This window comes from Gymnoscopelus braueri (genome assembly GCF_963280865.1).
Source record: "Gymnoscopelus braueri genome assembly, chromosome: 16".
Lineage (NCBI taxonomy): Eukaryota > Metazoa > Chordata > Actinopteri > Myctophiformes > Myctophidae > Gymnoscopelus > Gymnoscopelus braueri.
Genome location: NC_137616.1, coordinates 51,807,982 through 51,835,969, shown reverse-complemented (window position 1 = coordinate 51,835,969; position 27,988 = coordinate 51,807,982). Strand labels below are relative to the sequence as shown.

General features: G+C 38.7%; 2 protein-coding genes across 3 annotated transcripts in view; both read left to right on the top strand.

Annotated features, from left to right (window-relative positions):
* LOC308102529 (serine protease FAM111A-like) overlaps positions 1–27,988 on the top strand; it is a 39,386-nt gene that overhangs the window by 2,756 nt on the left and 8,642 nt on the right. The window contains exons 1-2 of one of the 2 annotated variants that reach the window (XM_080452276.1): positions 24,533–24,547; positions 25,269–25,374. The gene's annotated coding sequence lies outside the window, so the exon portion shown is untranslated. Of the gene's footprint in view, positions 1–24,532; positions 24,548–25,268; positions 25,375–27,988 lie in introns of those variants that run through there. The other variant, XM_080452277.1, reaches the window with a different exon arrangement.
* The window catches only part of LOC308103080 (serine protease FAM111A-like), a gene marked incomplete at its 3' end in the record, with an annotated part of 73,180 nt that overhangs the window by 41,595 nt on the left and 3,597 nt on the right, over positions 1–27,988 (top strand). Inside the window, exons 8-12 of the mRNA XM_080452929.1 lie at positions 9,202–9,267; positions 12,187–12,273; positions 13,729–13,829; positions 15,087–16,031; positions 19,299–19,456. Of these exons, the coding sequence (XP_080309055.1) occupies positions 9,202–9,267; positions 12,187–12,273; positions 13,729–13,829; positions 15,087–16,031; positions 19,299–19,456 (1,357 nt within the window). The remainder of the gene's footprint in view (positions 1–9,201; positions 9,268–12,186; positions 12,274–13,728; positions 13,830–15,086; positions 16,032–19,298; positions 19,457–27,988) is intronic.

Here is a 27,988-nt window from a genome sequence, read left to right as displayed (position 1 = left end):
GTCTTCTCCTCAAATAGTATCCAGTCCCCTCAAACAGTGCCCATTCTTCAATAATAATAATAATAATGCAAATAATAGTATTGATAATTAAAGGAAAATCCTGGGTTTCCAGGATTCTTCTGGATACCCACCCTTTGGCACCACAGACCGCAACACTGTTTCAAAACGCAGTTTTCATCCCTATTATTACCAGACTACAGTTTTTTACAATGCATGACTATTGTTTAAATCAAATCATTTAAATGGCTTCCTCATTTGGTACTTGCAGGCCTCTTACACTCTCTGTGTGGGTCTGTATATCTGTCAGTGAAGTCTCTTACACTCTGTGTGTGGTTCTATATATCTGTCAGTGAAGTCTCTTACTCTCTGTGTGGGTCTGTATATCTGTCAGTGAAGCCTCTTACACTCTCTGTGTGGGTCTGTATATCTGTCAGTGAAGTCTGGCATACCGTCTGATGAACTACTGACTTGCTGAGTCATGGTGTCTCATACAGTGTAAATTGTAGTTTAGTCTCACCTGAAAGGAAAGGTTTCCTCTATTAGTGTTCATATAATTTTAAATTAAATGTTTAATACATTGTTCAGAATGTGATATTTTCCTCACATGTTTTAACACTATTGTCTCTCTAGGTCGTCTCTAGAAGGAGCCCTGAGACAGCATCTCCATCCTCCATACATCTGAGGAGCTCTCCACTACTTTCTGACCTGCATCTTTCTTTAGGTAAGACACGTTTATTAGTACAGTATAGAACATTTCAACAACAAACTGATTACATTAAACATTAATGCGCAGGGACACTTTGGTAGAGGCGTGGGTTGTGTAGTTACCTCGTCATGGCATAACTAATAAGTGATTTATTAGCACAATGCGTCTCACAGAGCTTTGTCAGGTAGCTATACAAAGGTGTTCCATACATATACATAATAAACTATAGTGTCATTCATAAAACAGTTCCACCCCTCCAGGTGTGGTATAAATCATTCAGTTAATTAAATACATGGAAGGGCAGGCAGAGATGCTGTATACACAAACACCATGACACACACAGATCAAATAAGAACACGTTAAGAGAGAAAATATATACACATTAAAAAAAAAAAAAATATATATATATATATATATATATATATATATATATATATATATATATAGTAAATGTACCAACAAAGGGTCCCATCGACCCACCACAATGGTATGAAGAAACCCATTTATACAAATTTAGACAAATTAAAACAAATATCATTGTGGGAACGATCAAAGTGGGCCTCAACAGAGGTCATGTAGGATAAACATGGAGCAAGCCAGGTAGGTCAGTCACAATGGGACTGTGAAATATATATATATATATATATATATATATATATATATATATATATATATATATATATATATATATATATATATATATATATATATATATATAGGGCAGTGGGATAATAACACACTTATAACATTTATGTTACTATATCGGTCAATTGAAACGCAATCGAATCGCTGATCAGAAACGGTCAAATATTATATTATGTCATTGTGACATTATAAGGAGAGAGGGCATGGATCAGCAGACACACTTAAATTCAATTCATGGGCATAGAGAAGGTCAGCCTGCCACCTAGTGGTGGTGACATGTAACAAAAGCTATTACAGAGAGAAGCACATTGGATTTTCACTATAAATACAATGGAACCTAATGGCTTCAACGAGAGTTTAGACCTCAGCCCCTTTCTATAATTTTAAATGTTATAAATGTGTTATTATGCCACTGCCCTGTTTATATTTTTTGTACAAATAAGGTTGCACTGCCCTATATGTTTAACAGTCCCATTGTGACTGACATTTAGAAGACTCATGAGAATGTGAATTCACGCGACCGCCATGTTTTACCGGACTAGGTGTGTGGGTGCTCTCATACTACTCAGTAACCTCTCATGCTGTAATTGTATGTTTGTAGATCTGCTCTGAATTGCCACAGTGATATTAAAATGTTTGTACAACCTAATACTCACTTTAAACTTGGTGATGATTAAAAAAAGATCCTTGTCATAGTAGTGTACAGTTCAGGCTATGACGGCTGCATGCCTCCAGGGAAGAGAGAGGGCAAATGGTTGTAAATGGTTGTAAATGTCTCCTACACACAAATTACAACTTGTTAATCAGTTATTTTGGAATAATATGCGTCAGAGACTGAAGTACAGTGAAGTACTTCCCCAAAAATTCCACCTCAAGTACCCAGCCTACACGTCAATTACAACTTGTTAATCAGTTATTTTGGAATAATGTGCGTCAGACACTGAAGTACCGTGCCCAGTCTTCCCCCAAAATTCCACCTCAAGTTCCCAGTCTTCTCCTCAAATAGTATCCAGTCCCCTCAAACAGTGCCCATTCTTCAATAATAATAATAATAATGCAAATAATAGTATTGATAATTAAAGGAAAATCCTGGGTTTCCAGGATTCTTCTGGATACCCACCCTTTGGCACCACAGACCGCAACACTGTTTCAAAACGCAGTTTTCATCCCTATTATTACCAGACTACAGTTTTTTACAATGCATGACTATTGTTTAAATCAAATCATTTAAATGGCTTCCTCATTTGGTACTTGCAGGCCTCTTACACTCTCTGTGTGGGTCTGTATATCTGTCAGTGAAGTCTCTTACACTCTGTGTGTGGTTCTATATATCTGTCAGTGAAGTCTCTTACTCTCTGTGTGGGTCTGTATATCTGTCAGTGAAGCCTCTTACACTCTCTGTGTGGGTCTGTATATCTGTCAGTGAAGTCTGGCATACCGTCTGATGAACTACTGACTTGCTGAGTCATGGTGTCTCATACAGTGTAAATTGTAGTTTAGTCTCACCTGAAAGGAAAGGTTTCCTCTATTAGTGTTCATATAATTTTAAATTAAATGTTTAATACATTGTTCAGAATGTGATATTTTCCTCACATGTTTTAACACTATTGTCTCTCTAGGTCGTCTCTAGAAGGAGCCCTGAGACAGCATCTCCATCCTCCATACATCTGAGGAGCTCTCCACTACTTTCTGACCTGCATCTTTCTTTAGGTAAGACACGTTTATTAGTACAGTATAGAACATTTCAACAACAAACTGATTACATTAAACATTAATGCGCAGGGACACTTTGGTAGAGGCGTGGGTTGTGTAGTTACCTCGTCATGGCATAACTAATAAGTGATTTATTAGCACAATGCGTCTCACAGAGCTTTGTCAGGTAGCTATACAAAGGTGTTCCATACATATACATAATAAACTATAGTGTCATTCATAAAACAGTTCCACCCCTCCAGGTGTGGTATAAATCATTCAGTTAATTAAATACATGGAAGGGCAGGCAGAGATGCTGTATACACAAACACCATGACACACACAGATCAAATAAGAACACGTTAAGAGAGAAAATATATACACATTAAAAAAAATATATATATATATATATATATATATATATATATATATATATATATATATATATATATATATAGTAAATGTACCAACAAAGGGTCCCATCGACCCACCACAATGGTATGAAGAAACCCATTTATACAAATTTAGACAAATTAAAACAAATATCATTGTGGGAACGATCAAAGTGGGCCTCAACAGAGGTCATGTAGGATAAACATGGAGCAAGCCAGGTAGGTCAGTCACAATGGGACTGTGAATATATATATATATATATATATATATATATATATATATATATATATATATATATATATATATATAGGGCAGTGGGATAATAACACACTTATAACATTTATGTTACTATATCGGTCAATTGAAACGCAATCGAATCGCTGATCAGAAACGGTCAAATATTATATTATGTCATTGTGACATTATAAGGAGAGAGGGCATGGATCAGCAGACACACTTAAATTCAATTCATGGGCATAGAGAAGGTCAGCCTGCCACCTAGTGGTGGTGACATGTAACAAAAGCTATTACAGAGAGAAGCACATTGGATTTTCACTATAAATACAATGGAACCTAATGGCTTCAACGAGAGTTTAGACCTCAGCCCCTTTCTATAATTTTAAATGTTATAAATGTGTTATTATGCCACTGCCCTGTTTATATTTTTTGTACAAATAAGGTTGCACTGCCCTATATGTTTAACAGTCCCATTGTGACTGACATTTAGAAGACTCATGAGAATGTGAATTCACGCGACCGCCATGTTTTACCGGACTAGGTGTGTGGGTGCTCTCATACTACTCAGTAACCTCTCATGCTGTAATTGTATGTTTGTAGATCTGCTCTGAATTGCCACAGTGATATTAAAATGTTTGTACAACCTAATACTCACTTTAAACTTGGTGATGATTAAAAAAAGATCCTTGTCATAGTAGTGTACAGTTCAGGCTATGACGGCTGCATGCCTCCAGGGAAGAGAGAGGGCAAATGGTTGTAAATGGTTGTAAATGTCTCCTACACACAAATTACAACTTGTTAATCAGTTATTTTGGAATAATATGCGTCAGAGACTGAAGTACAGTGAAGTACTTCCCCAAAAATTCCACCTCAAGTACCCAGCCTACACGTCAATTACAACTTGTTAATCAGTTATTTTGGAATAATGTGCGTCAGACACTGAAGTACCGTGCCCAGTCTTCCCCCAAAATTCCACCTCAAGTTCCCAGTCTTCTCCTCAAATAGTATCCAGTCCCCTCAAACAGTGCCCATTCTTCAATAATAATAATAATAATGCAAATAATAGTATTGATAATTAAAGGAAAATCCTGGGTTTCCAGGATTCTTCTGGATACCCACCCTTTGGCACCACAGACCGCAACACTGTTTCAAAACGCAGTTTTCATCCCTATTATTACCAGACTACAGTTTTTTACAATGCATGACTATTGTTTAAATCAAATCATTTAAATGGCTTCCTCATTTGGTACTTGCAGGCCTCTTACACTCTCTGTGTGGGTCTGTATATCTGTCAGTGAAGTCTCTTACACTCTGTGTGTGGTTCTATATATCTGTCAGTGAAGTCTCTTACTCTCTGTGTGGGTCTGTATATCTGTCAGTGAAGCCTCTTACACTCTCTGTGTGGGTCTGTATATCTGTCAGTGAAGTCTGGCATACCGTCTGATGAACTACTGACTTGCTGAGTCATGGTGTCTCATACAGTGTAAATTGTAGTTTAGTCTCACCTGAAAGGAAAGGTTTCCTCTATTAGTGTTCATATAATTTTAAATTAAATGTTTAATACATTGTTCAGAATGTGATATTTTCCTCACATGTTTTAACACTATTGTCTCTCTAGGTCGTCTCTAGAAGGAGCCCTGAGACAGCATCTCCATCCTCCATACATCTGAGGAGCTCTCCACTACTTTCTGACCTGCATCTTTCTTTAGGTAAGACACGTTTATTAGTACAGTATAGAACATTTCAACAACAAACTGATTACATTAAACATTAATGCGCAGGGACACTTTGGTAGAGGCGTGGGTTGTGTAGTTACCTCGTCATGGCATAACTAATAAGTGATTTATTAGCACAATGCGTCTCACAGAGCTTTGTCAGGTAGCTATACAAAGGTGTTCCATACATATACATAATAAACTATAGTGTCATTCATAAAACAGTTCCACCCCTCCAGGTGTGGTATAAATCATTCAGTTAATTAAATACATGGAAGGGCAGGCAGAGATGCTGTATACACAAACACCATGACACACACAGATCAAATAAGAACACGTTAAGAGAGAAAATATATACACATTAAAAAAAAATATATATATATATATATATATATATATATATATATATATATATATATATATATATATATATATAGTAAATGTACCAACAAAGGGTCCCATCGACCCACCACAATGGTATGAAGAAACCCATTTATACAAATTTAGACAAATTAAAACAAATATCATTGTGGGAACGATCAAAGTGGGCCTCAACAGAGGTCATGTAGGATAAACATGGAGCAAGCCAGGTAGGTCAGTCACAATGGGACTGTGAAATATATATATATATATATATATATATATATATATATATATATATATATATATAGGGCAGTGGGATAATAACACACTTATAACATTTATGTTACTATATCGGTCAATTGAAACGCAATCGAATCGCTGATCAGAAACGGTCAAATATTATATTATGTCATTGTGACATTATAAGGAGAGAGGGCATGGATCAGCAGACACACTTAAATTCAATTCATGGGCATAGAGAAGGTCAGCCTGCCACCTAGTGGCGGTGACATGTAACAACTGCTATTACAGAGAGAAGCTCATTGGATTTTCACTTTAAATACAATGGAACCTAATGGCTTCAACGAGAGTTTAGACCTCAGCCCCTTTCTATCATTTTAAATGTTATAAATGTGTTATTATCCCACTGCCCTGTTTATATTTTTTATACCCACCCTTTGGCACCACAGACCGCAACACTGTTTCAAAACGTAGTTTTCATCCCTATTATTACCAGACTACAGTTTTTTACAATGCATGACTATTGTTTAAATCAAATCATTTAAATGGCTTCCTCATTTGGTACTTGCAGGCCTCTTACACTCTCTGTGTGGGTCTGTATATCTGTCAGTGAAGTCTCTTACACTCTGTGTGTGGTTCTATATATCTGTCAGTGAAGTCTCTTACTCTCTGTGTGGGTCTGTATATCTGTCAGTGAAGCCTCTTACACTCTCTGTGTAGGGCAGGTTGCACTGCCCTATATATGTTTAACAGTCCCATTGTGACTGATTGATTGATTGATGTAGTTTATTTAGAAAGACATGAGAATAGTACATGACAGTACATAACAGTACATGGAAGTACAAATTCACAATACAAGGTCTACTAAACTGGAAACCCTCATTAAGCACTAAGCTTGTTTAAGATGAGAACCCCATGCACACAAATCATGATGAAATATAAGAGGCAGGCAGATATACACACTACTATACAGAATGTCATACAATCAGCTTTCAGGTTACTGGTATGACGAGAGAAAAAAAAAAAAATATATATACAAAAGAGGAGAATGAAGGAGGGGGGGGGGGGGTAGGGGGGGGTAGGTTAAGACTTAGACAGGGGCCATTTTCGAATTGCAGCCTCCTGAAGGTGTATCTTTAGGGCAGTTTTGAAAGTGAGTAGGGTTTTACACTCCTTTACTCCTTTTGGTAGGGCATTCCACATTTTTGTTGAATAGCATGAGAACGAGTTCATACCCTTAGTTGAGCCAAATCTGGGTTGAACATGATCCGTGGAGCTGCCTCTGGTGTTATGATCATGGACTGCATTAACATTTTGGAAGTATTTTGACAAATACAGGGGGATCCCAATGTTGTGGTGTATCTTGAAGACCAGGCCCATAGCAAGTTGCTGTTCTCTGTCCTCAACCCTAAGCCATCCAATCCTAGCAAAATGAGCAGGGGTTAGATGGGTTCTGTGATTGAGGCCAAGAAGTAGCCTTACAAGTTTGTTTTGGGATGTTTGGAGCCTTGTTTTTAAGGCCTTGGAGGTGTTGTGATACCATGAAGTGCATGCATAATCATAATGACCTTGAATGAGGGCCCCTGCAAGAATCTTCAGAGTATTCTTACTGACTAGGCGATCAATCCTCCACAAATAGCGTGTTGTTTGGTTGACATTTTTGGAGTTTTTGTTACCAGAGAGATTTGCCTCCAAGATGGAGCCCAGGTAGGTAATTTCATCCTTTCTTTTGATCACTGAACACACAGTGGTGATCAGTAACATGATATGTCATTGTGACATTATAAGGACAGAGGGCATGAATCAGCAGACACACTTACATTCATGGGCATAGAGAAGGTCAGCCTGACACCTAGTGGTGGTGACATGTAACAACTGCTATTACAGAGAGAAGCTCATTGGATTTCCACTTTAAACACAATGGAACCTAATGGCTTCAACGAGAGTTTAGACCTCAGCCCCTTTATATCATTTTAAATGTTATAAATGTGTTATTATCCCACTGCCCTGTTTACATGTTTTATAAAATAAGGTTTCACTGCCCTATATTATATTTAACAGTCCCATTGTGACTGACCTACCTGGCCTGCTCCATGTTTATCCTACATCCTGACCTCTATTGAGGCCCACTTTGATCGTTCCCACCATACATACATACAAAGATATCAGTACAACCTCCAGACTAAATCTCATAGGCTGGTGTGTGCTAGGCTGGTAAACCATCCCGGTCGCATTAATTCACATTTAGAACTAAGACACATGAGAATGTGAATTCAGTTTTAGAACTAAGACCATTGTGTGTGAAATAACAAATGGTTGTAAATGTCGCCTACACAACAATTGCAACTTGATTCAGATGCATCGAAGAAGACAACTACGTTTTTTATTGCACCGTTTGAATTAGCCTGAAGGGGGCCAAGTGCTTGGGAGAGACGAGCAGTTGAGGTTGAAGGGCCAAAGATGATTACCTCAGTCTTGCTATCGTTTAGTTGGAGGTAGTTTGCAGCCATCCAGCTTTTGATTTCTTCCAGGCAGTTAAAAAGATTGGTTAGTGAGCTGGTGTTTTTGGGTGTGGCTGGTACATAAAATTGTGTGTCATCAGCATAACAGTGGTATGCAACATTGTACTTTTGGAAGATGGTGCCAATGGGGAGCATGTAGAGAGCGAACAGTAGAGGCCCTAAGATTGATCCTCAGAATATGATATGATTTTTAATAACATGAATTGTCACTCACAAGTGATTTAACCCTATTTTCTCTCTAGGTCGTCCTAGAAGGAGCCCTGAGGCGTTGTCTCCGGTCATCTCCATCCTCACTCCTAAACCAACGTTACGTTACCATGGATTCCAATCCCACCAAGAAGAGGAAACGTTCTGAATCCCAAGAGTTTTCAGAAAAACGTATGTTGCTATATATATATATATATATATATATATATATATATATATATATATATATATATATATATATATATATATATATATATATATATATATATATATATATATATAATATTTAATATATTGATTAAATATATATATTAAAAATTCCCGGTTCTAATGGGTTAAATATGTATGATGTCTGAAGTGTGTTCAACATCTCTAAACCCTCTTCATTCTGCTAGTCTATAATAAGTTCCAATAACCAGCCCAGTAGACATTGTAAAATGGAATACGTTGCTTCATATTGTTCTATGTTTCCTGTGTAAAGGTGGAAATAATACCAGAGCTGCTGCTTCAGTGGGAGAGTCCAGTGCTAGCTCAGAGGAACTGGCAGGTACAGAGCAAACACTCTACTGTACGACAAGTACATGAATTGTATAATGCTGGTTTTACACTGGCAAGTCCCCACACCACACCACACCACACCACACCACACCACACCACACAATACAGTTTGCTGTGATTTGTGTCTTTTTATTTGTATACATTTTGCTGTGATTTGGTTACATTTGTTGTTAACACATCAACACTTCGGTTAATGTCATAATGACCGATCGTTTCCTGCTATCCCATTGGCCAGTGTCTCCCCCTCTGGCTTCAGACGATCCCAACACCTTCTCCCTCGCGCTGCGGGGCACAGCGGGGGATTCCATTGTCTTTTAAATACCTATTAATTTCAATTCCACTCTTCTCAGTGAGCTCACATTATATGTTGTTGCAGGCAGGCAGAAACATTATAGGCTAACTTGTAATGGTAACTGCAGATCCTGTGTGTAAAATATTTATTTTAAAAAGCATGTAAAACAACGCGATCTGTAGCGTCACATTAAACTCTTCAGTGAAACATGGATAGCCTATATGAACCACTGAATTCAGCCTCTGTCTCCACGTCGCTGACGCAAGCGCAACACGTGAACACGTCGATATGTTTCCACATGTGCCCAATCCTGCGCAAAATATCTGATCTACAAGCACAAAACAGTTGCTGCGTGACAACCTGTATGCTTGTAGATCTGATCTTTTCCCACCGCTTTGCAGTGAAAGTGAGAGTGAAAAAAGGACTGTAAAGAAAAGCGCGACAGTTTCCCCTGTTCTTTAATGTTTTATAACGTAATCATTTATATCTGCAAAGTAACTAGTAACTAAAGTTAGTAATGAATAGCACCAAATCAAACATTGAATAATGAGATGATGATGATGATGATGATGATGAAGGTCAGGTGATGTGGCTGGATGCACTTGAGTGGACTGTTAGCACATCTTCCATAATTAACAATAATACAAAGGTACCAATCTGTTGGCCATTCCAGAGGAATGCACTGAAATCATACCTTGAATAATGTAAATGTGTGCAATGTAGAAGTACTCTTGTTACAGGTCAAAGTCCAGAATTAAACAAACAACACAAAATTAAGGAAAACATTGCATTGTAAATGGGGTTTATAGCCGAGGCTAATTTGCAACCCCAGTCCCTGGTTAGACCTTTCTATAAATATTCACCTAATAAAAAATCATTTACAAAAGGACATGCATGAAGCTCTAATCTAAACAAGTACGAAAAAAGAACATTCCCAAATTACGTTCATGAAAGCAGTGACATTAACGTTTTAAAACGTGCCTAACATTAGTGTTCGCAGCTTTGGTTTGATTTCAACCAGTATTTAACCTTTTCATTAAATATTTTGAGATCAGTTTGTTTTTGTATTTCAGTTGGTAGGGCATTCAACAAGTGTATCCCTTTTACTGGGTACAATGACTGAATTCGAAAAAGAGTAACTAGTAACTAAAGTTTTCAAATAATTGTAAGATTTGCCTCTGAGGTGTAGTGGAGTAGAAAAGTATTACCATTATAATGTAATTATATAATTATAATAATAATAATAATAGAAAGACGTGAAAAACAAGCCCAAAGACGCTTATAATAAGCAGACATGGCAACATAGACAGAGCGCTGCGCAGCAGTTCTCTCTCTCTCGCTTTCTCTCTGCTACACTATAAACATGCTTTGCACAATGCTTAGATGAAATACAGCATTTAGAGGTTAGATTTACGGGAACAACACAGTTATTTTATTATTATTTCATTATTAGTATTGGACTAATGAAGTCCCTTGGCCAGGCTGACAGTAAAATGCAAATCATCCATAAACTTGAACAATGATGGTCTACGGGCCAGCGCTGTGGGGGGTCTCGAGGTGTCAACTGCTCTCGCCTGGGGGAGAGAGGGTGAGTACGGTCAAATTAGCCGAAACATAACGTCTGGGATGGTATAAATATGGGGCTAATTTCATATTTATAATACGTTTCAGGAAAAAAAAAACAGATGATTTGAATCAAATAGTTAGGAAAAGTCATGAAAGGGGAACTTCCTCGGAGCTTCATGAGAGAAGATAATCCACTTTAAATTCTCAAAATCGTCCAGATTGACCGGCTAGTCACACGAGTGTTAAGTGCCAGAGTTTTATTAAAACAGGGTACATCTAGTGCTGGCATTTCTTACCATTTTCGCTAATATGTTGCGCGCTGTAATCGCCATCTCTCACGCGAGCCGCCATTGCGGAGTGATCGCGCATCGAAAATGGCTCGTTTCCACACTGTAAAAAGTGCAGGGAGATACAGAGGTTTTTATCAAGGAGATAGAATGGGAGTGGACGAGAGGACGTTTTTTGGCATGGATCCACATCTGTCCTCTCCTTCTTAGAGACTCCGCGGATGATCCCAAAGTTGCGCTAAAATAGTTACAACCGTTTATCCACGCATGGCTTTTCAAAAACGGTCTGGACCGTTTTTGGCACACAATTTAATAAGCAGTTTTATTAACAACATCCATTTGGTTCCATTTTTACACTCTGAGTTTACAGACCTTTAAGGTTCCATTTGGTTCTTACAGATAGCTGGAGTACTCCAGCACAGGTTATTCTCATTGTGTATACAGGACAGTTGGCCACTGGTCTACATAACATAGTTAGACAAGAAGCAATGACCTCCACCTATGGCCTTACATTACAAAGGAGTGTTAATGAACAGAGTCAACAGAGAGAGCGTATACTAACTGTTCTATGGACACAGGAGATATTGTGGGTGCTGGCCTGCTATATGGAAACCCAGCATAAGATTGACTTATGAATGTGTGAGATTTATAAAGTATGAAACAGCTGAATACAAACATATTTGATGACAATAGTATATATTTATGTTCTTTCATAATGACTTCTTGTGTTAATGTAATGATGACACCATTTCTTCCTGTTCAGCAGCTCTACCAGCAGGTGGCGATGATTCCGGTATAGCGGTGCAGGCAGACCCCATTCTACCCAGTGACAGCTCAGAGGAACCCACAGGTACATGGGAATTAGTGTTGCCAAATGCTGGGAAAGAAATCAGCAACCAGGTCTATGAAAACAAACCCACAAGAAGCGACACTATATGGGCCACATGAGCACTTTAAACCTATATGCATTGGCTATTTGATTTAATAGCAGATGTACAAGCTCACAATGTGTGGCAACGCCATGCGACATGTGAAATATTTTTGAAGCATTTTCACAGCACACATTTGCTAAGGTGTCCCTGGCACCAAATACGTTTAGATGGGGGTCCGTGGACAAATATCAATTTGGGGGGGTCCTTGACAAGAAAATGTTTCAGAACCACCAATTTAAACACAATTAGGAAGGAAGCCCAAATAAGCAACAACCCGCAACCTGCAGCTACCAATGCTTACATGCAACTTTCTAAAGAATAGTATTCTTTAAACAAGTTATGTTTCTAATTCTTAATCGTATTGATGAAATTAATTATTAACCGCTTAAAAACCCCAGCCTCCATCCGTATTATGCGTTGAGCTTGTCGATCGGCTATTTTCCTGCCAAAGCTTTCCCCACAATTACGTTTTGATAAAAACAAATCCCGGTACAATCCACAACAAACTCCCAAGAAAGCCATTCCCATAGTATTCTACACCAAGAAGAAATAGAACATGGTTAACGTTCATCAACAAAATCATCTCACTCGCTGTATTGGTCAGTGTGACTGATGATTGCCAAGCCTTCTGCCTGTGATAGTGCTTTTGTTATTAGGAGGCGTGCGGTATGGAATTTTCATTAATTTTTTAAAACCATGGGTTATAATGCTAGAGACTAGTGTCTAACCCCTTCCTCTCACCTCATCTAAAGTGTAACTTGAGTACTGGCTTGAGTATGGTTTCCCCATTTTATGCTGTGAAATTGCGCGAAGTTGCGAAATATGCGTCAATGTGTGGAATATTGTAATATGTGGAAAGTTGCAAAATATGTGAAATATGCCATGTGAAGCTCATATTATGTGATGTGAAGCTCATATTATGTGATGTGAAGCTCATATTATGTGATGTGAAGCTCATATTATGTGATGTGAAGCTCATATTATGCGATGTGAAGCTCATATTATGTGATGTGAAGCTCATATTATGTGATGTGAAGCTCATATTATGCGATGTGAAGCTCATATTATGCGATGTGAAGCTCATATTATGCGATGTGAAGCTCATATTATGTGATGTGAAGCTCATATTATGCGATGTGAAGCTCATATTATGTGATGTGAAGCTCATATTATGCGATGCGAAGCTCATATTATGCGATGTGAAGCTCATATTATGTGATGTGAAGCTCATATTATGCGATGCGGCCTTATTGAAAAAAATTACCCCCGCATAATTATGCTCCATTTTGCTGATTATGCGGTAGATTATGTCATCGCATAATCGCATTTTTCTGGAGGGTCTAGTTAATAATCCACTTTCCTCACTTTAACAGGTGGAACTCTCACCAGTGTAACTACCCATCAGCTGCCATTACCACTCAACATGGACACCAAGGAAATTAAGTCAGAAAAAAAAGATGGTGACGATCTCAAGGTAATCTTTTTCTATAGTATGATCCTAAACACATGTTTTATTTTCAGTAGCTATATCAATTACTATATCTGTAATTGCAGTGGTCTAATATACAATGCTAAACCAATCAATTGTATTCCTCTCTATTCCACTTTTGAATATGTACATACAACAGCAGTATGTCACTGATTGTAGGGCTTTCACGACTAGAGATTTTTACAGGTCGACTAATTTGACCCAGTGGTAGTCGACTAGTCGACTAGTCGAAATTTACATTAAAAAAAAAGAAGAAAAAAAAGAAAAACATATATATATTCTTTTTGTACGGGGGGGCATTGTTTTAATTCCATCCTACTACTATATTACTATTATTATTATCCTCCTGCCCTTATTTTTATGGTGTTTTAAGGGAAGCGCTTCTGGCACAGCAGCACAGCAGCGTCTCCAAGGATCCCCATTGCCCAATAATAGGCTTTTATTGGGCATACTTTTGACCCCCTTTTGATAAAAAGTAAAGTAAAAAAAAAAACTATTTGACTAGTACTAACAAGGTCGACTAGTGGTTATACTAGTCGACTAGTCGACTAGTTGGTGAAATCCCTAGGTTCTAGTACAACTTATCTAACTCATTACAAGCTAATTTTATAGCATTAAAGGGGAATGAAACTCTAGTCTTGATTTTGTAGTTTGTTTTCTGGTTCAGATTAAAAACTACAGCAGGGTAAAACAAAAAGAAAAAGAAAAGGCTATCAGACTGCATTAGGCCGACTACATAGTACACAGTGTACAATAATTGATGACGTTAATAATGGGTGTGTCATGTATCAATGTGCATTGACAATACTGTTGACTACAGTCTGTGCTTGTACATTGGAACACCCATGACTGTAATCCATTAGAATTAATTCTATTAGCTGCAGCTGTGTGGCGTACTAGCCTGTCCAAACAGAACAAGCACAGACTATATAGACGGCTGTCCCTCAAGTTTAATAGGTTAATATAGTAGCAATAAAAACAATTATAGATGATACACAAAGCCACAAGCATTTAAACTTTCTTCACTCACCTTGAGGTCATACAGTAGTTGACTTTTCTATGCTTAGGACTACAGAATAAGTGTCATTCACTGGCTCTTTTCTTTCTTGCTAATATGAATTTTCATTTCAATGGGCCTTCTTTATGGTAAAGGGCCGATGTTGCAGGTGGATTGTGTGTTGTGTTGATATGCTGTACAGAAAGGAATAAGACAGTAAGACTATCATTCTTTTCTGTGCACAGGATACAGAACCACATGAAGATGAAGAGCTGCATTCCTTCCATTGGTCCATTGGTCATAAAGGCAAACAGGAGACACTACACTGTGTCAAACTCCAGACCATTATGGACTTACTAATGACAAGCCCCAAATTTAATGAGAATGCTAAAAAAGAAGGAAAAGAATGTGTAATAGTGAGAGGTAAACCTTCTAAAGCTATCACCCCACACTTTCCATGCTGTTTAATTGATAAAGAGGAGCATCTTGTAATTACATATCTAAAAGCTAAGGAAAACTATCAACCCCCAAACAGTGTAAGTGTCCGTCCAGGGACAACCCGAAGCGACCTAGTCGTTTTTCATATAAAAAGAATCCGAGATCAGAGCATTCTGGTGAACACGGCCCTAACAAAAACACAAGCTGAGTTCCTTAGTGTTTATGCATACAAAAGGGAACCAATAGAGGAAGCTCTGAAACGGGATGGGCGCTTCAAAAGTAATTTCTCTGAACTCAAAGATATACATGGAGAAGAAGATAACAGAACCAACATTTCCAATCCAGTTGTTGATGACCTTAATGACAAAACATTCACGGCCATATTGGATCCACGTCCAATTCCAGATTCTAAGGAAATCCTAGATCTCCTACGGGGACAGTTTAAAGATTTAGTCCAGCACATGGAAGACAGAGAAGGAAAATCTAAATCTATAAAAGAGCTACTCCGTGTAGAATATGGAAAGAATGCGGAAAGAATGGCTTGCATGGATGTGAAATGGCAGAAGCAGTTAATGGTCTGGGCTGACTCTGTTTGTCAGGTGAGAGTCCCGGGAAAGCACTGGACTGGGAGTGGTTTTCTCCTGTTTGATAAGTTCATCCTCACATGTGCTCATGTGATTGAAGACGTGTATGACCGTGGTAGTAAACGGCTGACTCAGGAGGTCACAGTCTCTTTCTCTTTTGAAGATCGAGTAAGCCAGGTTGATTTAGTGCCTGTTAAACGTCAGGTTGTTGCCTTTGAAAAGCTTAAAGGTGATACAGGACGTTATTATGATTGGGCTTTGTTGGAGCTTCACTCACCCCTTGCACACATATGCCCCTCTGGATTGTTAGAAAACGTTGTAACCCGTCTTTGATGAGTTGTGTAATGTTGTTGCAATGTACTCAGGGGCCTTTGTCAATACTGAGAAAGGACAGAACCAGAAGGTAATTGAGTACGCCCAACCCCTGTCAAACATTCTTCCCAGAATCATAAGACAAATAGTAGAAAGACCAGCTCACGAAACCAGTGATGTACTGAAGGCGTTACTCCAGTACACCTCCATTCACCAGAATGACTTATGTGACCAAGTGAAGGAGGAAGTGAAGAGCATTGCAAACACGCAGGATCTCACTGTAGTTAAAGAGATTCTTGAAAACTATGAAGGACACAACCAGAATGTCAGGGAATTAGAGCAAATGGAAACAGATGTACAGTTTACACAAGTACGGTGTCTCTATTAAAAAAAAAGAAACAGGGCCTTTGTTTGTTTTTTTGTTTGGGGGGGGGGGGGGGTCTGGACCCTGTGTGTTAATTCTGTATTCATTTTTTTAATGTCATACTATGTTTGCATCTTGATTTTATGTTCATCATTTCTTATTAATTATCCATTCAAATTGATATTTTTTTCAGAACAAGAATCAAGTGATTTTCATGTATATTGTATATTTTCATTGTAATATTGATCTCTTATATGTAGAACCATGGAATAAGAACAGTGATTCCTTATTAAATATTAAGGTCCAACTCACCAGATCTGTATGAACTCTATTGTGATGTAAGGCAAATAAAGTGAACTATGCGTACATTATATCTATCTGTGTGTGTGTGTGTGTGTGTGTGTGTGTGTGTGTGTGTGTGTGTGTGTGTGTGTGTGTGTGTGTGTGTGTGTGTGTGTGTGTGTGTGTGTGTGTTGAACATATTAACCCTGTAAGACCCGGATATATTTGTACTTGCAAAAAAAAAAAAAAAACCTTTCAGATGGTCTTGTAGGAGTATTTAGAAGAGGAAAATATAATGTTTTTAAAAAAAATATGTTTTGGTAAGTTTTATGTAAATGTTGACATTTAGCAACGTTGGGTCCATCAGGTAGCAAAATTTCCTATAGGCCATTTTTATGGATAACATGGCAAATGTGTAAATACTTCACTAAAACAACTTAATGATTCATTTATATGGTTTATTATTTGGCCTCAGATCAATTATGAATAATATTTGGCCTCAGAACAGTATACATTATGAATAATAACACCAATAAGCCATATTTTTTTAGGCCTGCCCTTGTATTTTTTTGCAACCAAGAGGGCCCAACGTTGACCAAAAGCAACAAGTATGAATCATGCTATAATTTAAATTTGGGACATATATTTCACAATAATAACATATGTACATGTTCTAGACATTGTAATGTTCACCAAAACAAATATTACAGGCATATTACTTACGTTTTTGTGAGGAATATCTTCCAGAGAAAAAAGAGATCTGTTCCAACAGAGATTTTTCAAGTTGTGATGATTCCTGGCTCTGTGGGGGGTATTTATATGCAAATATCCTGGCCAATGGCATTGTAAGACTAAACAATAGGACCCAATGAGGATTTAGAGGTGAAAAAATTACAGAAAAACAAATTATTTAAACTCCTTTCTTTATAAAATATAATTGTTACTCTAAAGCTACGCTGGGTCTTAGAGGGTTAAAGGGATAGTTCACCCCCAAAATGCCTTTTTTTCTATGGATTAGTCACCTCATGGAGACTTGAATTCATGGATTCATGGATATGTGGAGACACAAAGAGTCTCCTTTGTGTCTCCTACCGGAACCGCTGCCTACCGGTCCGCTGGTCATCAAATTATTGTCTTAGGAATGAGACAAAAACTAAAACAATATCCATGAATTCAAGTCTCCATGGGGTGACTGATACATAGAAAAAATGTCATTGTTTGGGTGAACTATCCCTTTAAGTATAAATGATTGAAAACAGAAAACGTTACAACCAGGTGCTCACAGGACAATAAACCATATAGATCAAATAAATATCTCTATATCCTGACAGTACACATTGTTATATAGAGTTCAGTAACAGGACTCTCTCTGTCTCTCCAGCTCTTTATCTCTTACTGTTTTAGGGAGATAAAAAGTGTTTTTAAAGGTGATTTCAAAGTGTTTAGTGAGCTAGTTAACCTGAGCTCCTCTGGAAGGCTGTTCCACAGTCTGGGGTCTTGATGGTAAAAACCTGGTGTCCCTTAGTCACCAACCTAGACTTAGGAACAACCAGTAGACCCAGACCAGACCAGACCAGCTCAGGGTCTATATACACTGCTACCATAGGGTTTTATCATATAAATATGATATCTAGGTACCAGACCATGATGAGCTTTATAGGTTAACAGTGAAATGTTAAAAATCTATCCTAAAGGACACTGGCAGTCAGTGAAACAGCTAAAACAGGTGTTATTATGAGCTCCAATCCCCTGGTACTAGTTATGTCCACACTTTAACATTCATCTGCTCAGGAAACACCAATTACTTTGACTGATATGTTGTATTCTTCAGAACGTGTGGTATCATTCATTCATTCATTCATAGCATCATGTTAGCAGCAGTGGTGTAAAGTAACTAAGTACATTTACTCAAGTACTGCGCTTAACTACAATTTTGAGGCATTTTTACTTGACTGGAGTATTTCCAATTTTCTGTACTTTTACATCTACTTCACTACATCTCAGAGGCAAATATTATACTTTTACTCCACTACACTTATTTGAAAACTCTAGTTACTAGTTACTTGATTATTATCTATCTATATATTCCCACCAATACATTTCATGACACCAGAGCTTCACCTCTATGCATTACCGTGGTCCACCAGTAGGTGTCCCACTTGACTCAATGGAAGAATAGTTAACTCTTCTACTCTACCATACAGACTGGTTAAAATAACCTTTATTAATTCAAATACATCTCAGATTTCAGATTTAATATGTTTTCTGCCATGTAACTATAGACCTACATGACATGTTTCAAACGTTTTCGAAATTATAAAAAAATTGGTTGCGGTAAATTTAGGGGTGATGGTGTTCAATGTCTAACATCTTGCTTAAAACTTATATCATTTTCAAAACTATTATAAAAACAAGGTGAAATAAAAGAGAGGAGGCCTGGTCCTGGGGCAGAACCCTTTCCCAGACACCCATCTCAGCTCCAGAGGAAGAGCGGTAACCAGAAGACTCGCCCCAAATCACGCTCGCCCCCCTTTTTTGAGCAGACCGCTTGCGTCGGTCCGGTCGCTCCGCTCGAGTGGAACTCTCGCCCCAACACCGGTCGACTCGCCACGCCGCTGTGGAGCACCGAGGTCCAGTTGGTTAGCTCGTCATCAAACAGGATCCAGCCAAATAAAAAAAAACGTACCTAAAAAGGCCAGGTGAAATAAATTCAATCAGTAATCTCTTTAGTTGTACAACATGATTACATTCTCAAACAAATTATTATTTCATGATTTTCATTAAATAATTAATACTTATTTCATAGCATGCATTATTCTCATAGGAAAATAAAATACAAATATACTTCATTGAATAAATCATTCCAGTATTCTTTATACAAATGTAACCAAAAGTGTCATTACTTCAAAACATAAATCAAGTCATAAATCAAACACTTCTTCAAAACCAAACTCAAAATATACAAAATAACCTTCAATACAATTTCCAGCCTTGTCGTTCTGCCCTTTTTGGTTAGCTCCACTAGCATTTACAGCATGGTTAGCTCCACTAGCATTTACAGCATGGTTAGCTCCACTAGCATTTACAGCATGTTAGCTTTGTCTAAGGCAGATGCATTTCAAACATTTTACCACAGCCAACTGAGCAAACCACTGACAACTAGATAAAGTGCTCCTCGGAGCACAGGTCCCCGCCAGGTCAGGTACTTATTGTGGCCTCCTGGTGGCGCTATAATAGGCCAATGTGAAAAGGGTGTTATTTCTTCTTAAGCCTTTCACGGCAATCGGACACTGCATTCATGATTTGAGGCATTTTGTTCCAAAAATGTGTTTTGTTAAATTAGACCTGCTGGTGGCAGTATAACAGGCCAATGTGAAAAGGGTGGCATTTCTTCCTGGGCCTAGTGGGAATGCACGTGTGAAATTTCACGGAAATCGCAAGCTGCGTTCATGATTTGAGGCATTTTGTTCAAAACGGACCAATCCTACAAACTTTGGAAGCCAACCTTAGCCAATCAGGATATAATCTGGGAAATCGGAAGTGTTGATCACATGACTATAGAGATACTGTGTACCGATTTGCATGACGTTTGCATAAAATATGTAGGAGTAATATAAAAAAAATGGTTTTACACAAATCAGCCTCCTGGTGGCGCTATAACAGGCCCATTTGAAAAAATTGGGGCAGAGGTTCTGAATTGGCATCCAGGGAGTGTGTGTGCACAGTTTCGCAGCGACCGGGCCAACGGTGCCGGAGACTAGCTGCTCACAGACACACAGACACACGGACGGACGGACAGGGGGTAAAACAGGGCGGAGACAATAAACCATGTAGTACTTTTGACTCACCGTTGAGTATCACTTGGGAAGCATAGGAATAGTATTAATACAGCAGCTACACAGCATCAGCACCATAGACATATAAAGGTAGACGCCTCCTCTGGCTCTGAAGCGTCTGTATGGCGGACGCGCTTCCGCTTCCGGGGGGGCAGCTGGAAATGTCCGCGTGCGTCACAGAAGGGGGCGTTCAGTAGGCCAATCAGAGGAAGGTGGGGGCGGGACAACTAGATTCTGACAAGTCCTGGAAAAGACGCGCTGTGGTTGGCCAGTAGTCAACAGGGTGTGATTGGCCAGTGCCTGTTCCCCCCGGATATATGGCGGCCACCATACGAAACAGGTCGCTCCAACGAACTGCAGAGGCCAATGAGGTATCTAGGTTTCTATATCTATGATCAGCACACCATGCTGCAACCAAACACTGAAGCACAGTGAGGAGGGAGTGACAGGAAGTGACATCATGTAACCGGGACATTTGTTCTGATCTGATTGATTGAATTGATTGACATTTTTATTAGGCAAAAGAATGTAAAACAACACAGTTACATTTATAATGCTTTTGTCTAAAAGGTCCGGCCAAAAAAGTCCTTGCGGACTTGTTTCCGTTGAGGTCCTTGAATTAATTTCATAGACATATATAGTAGCAACCAAACAGTTCAAAAATCAACATGAAAATACAGATAATACAGAAAAAATACAACTATGTACCAAAAAAAGCATGACAAAATAAGAAAATATGTTTAAAAAAAAGGGGGGGGGGGGAGCATGGAAAAAAAAAAATGATATACAAAAAAAGCATGAGGAAATAAAAAATATGTACAAAAAAAGGGGAGGGGGGGGGGGGGTCGTCTGTCTACAGGGAAACTGGTACTAGCTCCTCTTTGGGCCTCCAGAAAGATGAGTTTTTAGGGCTGTTTTGAATGAGCCCAGCGAACTGCATTTGAGGGATGGGGTTAGACTATTCCATTCCTTGGTGGCTGTGCTATAGAATTTGCCCATGTTTGTTTTATGGGTGGGTGGTACCAGATTGTTGTTTATGCTCCCTCTAGTTTCGTGGCTGTGGGTGTCACTAACTTTTTCGAGCTATTTATACAGATATGCGGGTATAGGGGGCATATCGGGCAAATCTGCAATTACAATTTTGAAGACCAGACCCATTTTTCCACCCTGACATGATTGACAGGACTGTCTGGTTAATAGTTAATTATTTAATGATAATCTCTAGCGTCCTCTGTCTCGGTCTCGAGTTCTTTAGACAGATGTTGGGGTCATTGTTTACCTGGTATTCTATAGTTTATTTAACCCTTTAAGACCGGGAACGCATCTCTGTCATTTTAGATTTCTTTGGGTATTCAAAAATAGCAGATCTACAAGCTCATAACGCGGCACCAAGTGCCGCGCTATGAGCTTGTAGATCTGCTATTTTTGAAAAATCATGAAAACTTGTGCAAACCTTGAATCTGAATTTAAAGCGATTTAAGAATCTCAAAAGTATTTTGTTCCAGAAGCAAAGATTTTAGTTAAACATTTAGCCGCACTATGAGCTTGTAGATCTGCTATTTTTTAATAGCCAAAGAAATCTAAAACGTTGTATGACGTTGTATGACCTTTTCATACAAATGTATTTTTCACCATCAATACCAGACATATAGGCCTATCTCTAAATACATACCAATGAACTCCTAATGTGTCATAGTGTCTAGTCCACTGGGCTACACATTTTAAAATCATAGTGTTTCTGTATTAACTACTGAGCCACTTAATCACACAAAAAAGAACTTATAGATCTGCTTTTTGAAAATGTTCTAATTGTTTAGTTTTTTGTAGCTTTCTTGCCAACAGTAACATGGTTAAAGTGGTTACCGATTCTGAAGAAAACCTGGACACTGTGGAAAGTCAACCAGTATGGTGACATTAATATAGTGGCATGGTCCAAGTCTGTTCATACTGTATATTCAAACTGATTTCCAGACACTCAGGGGGTCCATAGAGTCCATATACATATTAAACACACCACAAAAAACACATTAACCGGCTAAAAAACATGAAATCATAGAGGCTGACTCTTCATATAGGATGAATTATATCCTCAATAATACGGTTCTGGATGAGTACTAGCCTGACCCTTCCTCTTGCCTTGCCTACTTGCTGTCAATTAGTTGTATGAGCTCTTGTTTTATTGTTTCATTGGATCTTGTTTATTTGATACACTTATTAGTTTTAGCTCATTTGATTTTCCTATGTGTCTCATCTGTTTAAGAAAGTAGGTAGCTGATATATTGCACTTTTACCTTAGTGCTAGGTATACTCTTAGTTGCTTGTTTTAGAAGAGAATGCACTTAATCTAGGGACCTTAAGTGGTATCCTCAGGGCATCATTGTAGAACACTTTAAGCCTCCACATGCTACCTATCTTCCATACTGGCCGGTGACATTAATAGTGACATACAGGTCAAGTCTATGCCATGTTTGGGTCTTATCAGTAGGCCTACAGTGCTTTCATCATTTAGGCCTTCCACAATGATTACATAATAGCCTACTCACAATTATTTGAGATAATCACTATTATCATTACTATTCAGAATGTTAGACAGCAACACAATCCAATAATTAATCGCAATTATTTGAGTGACAATGAATCATCAGGTAAAAAGTCATAATCATGACAGTCCTACCACTATGTTACATGAGCAACAGAACCACTTAGCTGTAAAGGTGAATAGGTGGGTATTAAAGGTCATTATGGTTATTATAGAGATTGCTGGCTTTGAGGACGGGAGGAGATCAAGTTCTACCTGTTAACCCATTGAGACCTGAAGCCGATTCTACATGTCTCCTAAATCTCAACAGTATTCTGAAAAACCTAGGTTTCTATATCAGTGGTGCTCAATCTTTTTCATGTCAAGGACCCCCAAAATGATATGTATTTGGCCGCGGACCCCCATCAAAATATTTTGTTCCAGGGACCCCCAGAAGCAAAGATTTGAGTTAAAAATGTTTGCTTTAAAAATATAAGTATTCAAAGATTTGCACACATTTTCACGATTTTTCAAAAATAGCAGATCTACAAGCTCATAGCGCGGCACTCGGTGCCGCGCTATGAGCTTGTAGATCTGCTATTTTTGAATAGCCCAAAGTGTAAAATAATGCTTTTTAGCTCAAATCTAAAAATGATTCCAGGTCTTAATGGGTTAAACTAGTTTTCTGTGTTGCCTGGTAGTGGTTCAGCTACTGTGTGTTGATGAGGAAGGTATGCATGGCATGGACAGCGTAGGAGGAAGGTGTGCCAACACAATGTGCTGTTGTTCCCTCAAAGCAGTCAGTTTCAAGACCGAGCTTTATAGTGGCGAGCTGCCAAACCGACGTTGCCACGGTTACGGCGGGAAGCGGGTTCAAGCGACCAATCTGCGGGGCCCACGTGTGGAAGATGGTCAAACTGTCCATCCCCCCCCCCCCCCCATTAGGCAATTAAGCTCCTCCCCTACTCACTCCCATTCACACACCTGGCCCAACACTCCAACTCTACACCTTACTCAATGAATAACCTAAAAAAAGCAACACAATAATAATAAATAATGCATTACTATAATATCCAACACAAAATTTAATTAAATAAACAAATAGAAAAAGCCCACCAAATATGAATACAAGCAACTCAATATATACTAAACTAACATGTGTGACAGTGGCTTTGTTATAAATCTATAGCTGCTGTTTGTACATTGTTGTTCAATACTTCAACCAGGAGACAGAGTCATGTTAAAACTATGTGGGTGTTAGTTAGTCTGTGGGCAGGTAACACCCCCCCTCTCTCTAAGGCGTTCCCTGAGTGACTCATTAATACAGACAACGCTCTAAACACGTTCTCTTTCTTCACCTCCTCTTCATACAGTAAGTATCTCTCTCTCATTCTCTCTCTCATTATTCCTCCATAGGCTGGAACTACGACTTTTGTATATTTCTTAGTCTTCCATGTTCAGAGTAGATTTAATTAAACCTATACTCAGCGGTGTAAAGTAACTAAGTACATTTACTCAAGTACTGTACTTAAGTACAATCTTGAGATATTTCTTTACTTTACTGGAGTATTTCCAATTTTCAGTACTTTTACTTCTACTCCACTACATCTCAGAGGCAAATATTGTACTTTTACTGCACTACAATTACTTGACAACTTTAGTTACTAGTTACTTTGCAGATTTTGATTATTATTGCAAAACATACATTAACCACTTCAGCCCTATAAATATTTCGGCCATTTGAAAATAGCAGATCTACAAGCTCACAATGCGTAGCAGCTTGTAGATCTGCTATTTTCAAAAGATTAGTGTACCTTTTATACATTTGAAAACTTGTGAAATGGGATATTCTGCATGAGTACTTTCTACTTTTGGTACTTTAAGTATATTTTGAAACCAATACTTTTGTACTTTTACTCAAGTAGCCTACATTTTGAATTCCGGATTTTTACTTGTAAGGGCACGGTCCCACTGCACTTTTATTTTACCTCTGGGTAACAGAGTATTTCTACATTGCAGAACAAATGCTAACAAAGTACTTTTTTCCACCACTATACTCGATTAACTATAACCCATAAAATGCACTTTTCCAGGTGCTAAACAGTGACTGCAGTTCCTGCCCGTCGACTGGAAGTTTCATTCTACCTGAAGTGAACCCAGGCTGACTGAAGACAACATCTTTCTTCACCTTCTCTTACAGTAAGTGTCTCTCATTATTCCTCCATAGGCTGGTGTGTGTGTGTGTGTGTGTGTGTGTGTGTGTGTGTGTGTGTGTGTGTGTGTGTGTGTGTGTGTGTGTGTGTGTGTGTGTGTGTGTGTGTGTGTGTGCAGCATTTACATGTGTATGTAAATTGCTCACTTACAGCCTCTCAAATCAGTCGTTACAACAGAACAAATCTGCACAAACATGTCACAAATTCGTAAAACTATTGTGCTCAGATTAAAACGAATATCATGGTGGGAACGATCAAAGTGGGGCCTCAACAGAGGTCAGAATGTAAGATAGGCCAGGAAGGTTAGTCAACATGGGACTGTTAAATATATATAGGGCAGTGCAACCATTTGTTCCCTCATTGCAAGAGGGATAATAACACATTTATAACATTTATATTACTATGTTGGTCAAACTAAACCCAAGTTGAAAATACTAATCACTGAACACAAAGTGGTGATCAGTAACATGATATATATGTCATTGTGACATTATAAGGACAGAGGACATGGATCAGCAGACTTACATTCATGGGCATAGAGAAGGTCAGCCTGCCACCTAGTGGTAGTGACATGTAACAACTGCTATTACAGAGAGAAAGAAGCTCATTGGATTTTCACTTTAAATACAATGGAACCTAATGGCTTCAACGAGAGTTTAGACCTCAGCCCCTTTATATCATTTTAAATGTTATAAATGTGTTAATATCCCACTGCCCTGTTTATATGTTTTATACAAATAAGGTAACACTGCCCCCATGTATATTTAACAGTCCCATTGTGACTGACCTACCAGGGGCCTGTTCCTCAAAAGGTGAATTAGAGCTAAAGCCTGGCTTTTCCACCTATCCTGGCTTAATTTAGCCAGGATTAGAGCTGACTCGGTTCCTCAAAAGGTGAATTATCTTGAAGATTAGTTTAGCCAGTTCACCCTGGCTAAGTTTAGCCTTATCCGATTCCTCAAAAGAGAATTGAAGCAAGCCTAGCTTAGTTACCATGGCAATTTAGCTGTGAAGTTAGCCTGGTCAGGAGCAGGCTAACAGCCAAGCTTACTTAATCTAGTGCCTTGTTCTTCAAGTTTTTCCACAGTTAATTCAAAACATGTGTTTGTATATGGACTCATTTTAATGACCCTGCATTCAAATAAAATGAAATAAATACAATAAGATATAATCAAATTAATTACTGAAATAGTGTGTGACCATGAATCATAATCATAATTGTTTCACAATGACTCATGTGATATGTAATTGTCACTCTGTTATAGTTAACACTATAGTTCATCTTGTTGTTAGATGTTTGATAATATATTCCATTTTTTTTAAAATATTATAAAAAATGTCTGACACATACATACACACACATATACCCGTAACTAATAATTTATATATATATATATATATATATATATATATATATATATATATATATATATATAAAAATTATTAGTTAAGGGTTTAAAGGAGCCTCTTTGTAAGTCAATGAGGAGCATATTTTAAATTATCAATTTCTAGTCAATGGAGAAATTATTTTTTATTTATTGTCCACCTTTGGAGTTACATCATGATGGCAAGGTAACTACACAACCCAAACCTCTACCAAAGTGGTCTTGCAAATGTGGGGTTATTTATTGCGTGTCTCGTCCCCCCCCCCCCCCCCCCCCCTCGCTCATCCCGTCACGGCCCCCTGTCGCGGTCAACCCCCCGTCCCGTCCCGTCCCGTCCCGTCCCGTCCTGTCCTGTCCCGTTGTGGCCCCCGTCGCAGTACACCCCCCGCCCCCGTCAATGCCCCCCCGTCCCGTCCCGTTCCCGTTCGTCCCGTTCGTCCCGTTGCCCGTCCGTCTCAAACACACACACACACACACACACACACACACTGCGTGTGTGTGCAATACTTTGCCATGCTTTCTCCCTGGATCTATTTATTGCGGTCGCGTTTCCTTTCTTGCTTAAATACATTTTACTTCCTTGTATGATTTCATGAGCTGCTGCAGTGCTGCTGTTCAGCCACAGAGAAGAACGCTGCTCTGGTTTTGGACTCCGTGATTGGTCAAGTTCAAGGAATCTGTGCTCGAGTTCATGGTCTTTTACAGAAATACGTCGCCGGCGAATCCCCGCCCATTCAGCCTGGCTTCATTATCCTGGCTGGACACAGCCTGTCTTGACAAGGTCTAGCTCGACAAAGTTGCTCCTTTTCAGCCTGGCTTGGCGTCTGAGGAACGGAACAAACGAGGCTTTTCGGACCCGACTTTGTCAAGCCTTGATTTGGCTTAAGGCCAGGCTTTGTTAATTCACCTTTTGAGGAACAGGCCCCTGGCCTGCTCCATGTTTATCCTACATCTTGACCTCTATTGAAGTCCACTTTAATCGTTCCCACCATACATACATACATACATACACACATACAAAGATATCAGTACAACCTCCAGACTAAATCTCTCATTATTCCTCCATAGGCTGGTGTGTGCTAGGCTGGTAAACCATCCCGGTCGCATTAATTCACATTTAGAACTAAGACACATGAGAATGTGAATTCACGTGGCCACCATGTTTTACCAGACTAGGTGTGTGGGTGCTCTCATACTACTCAGTAAACTCTCATG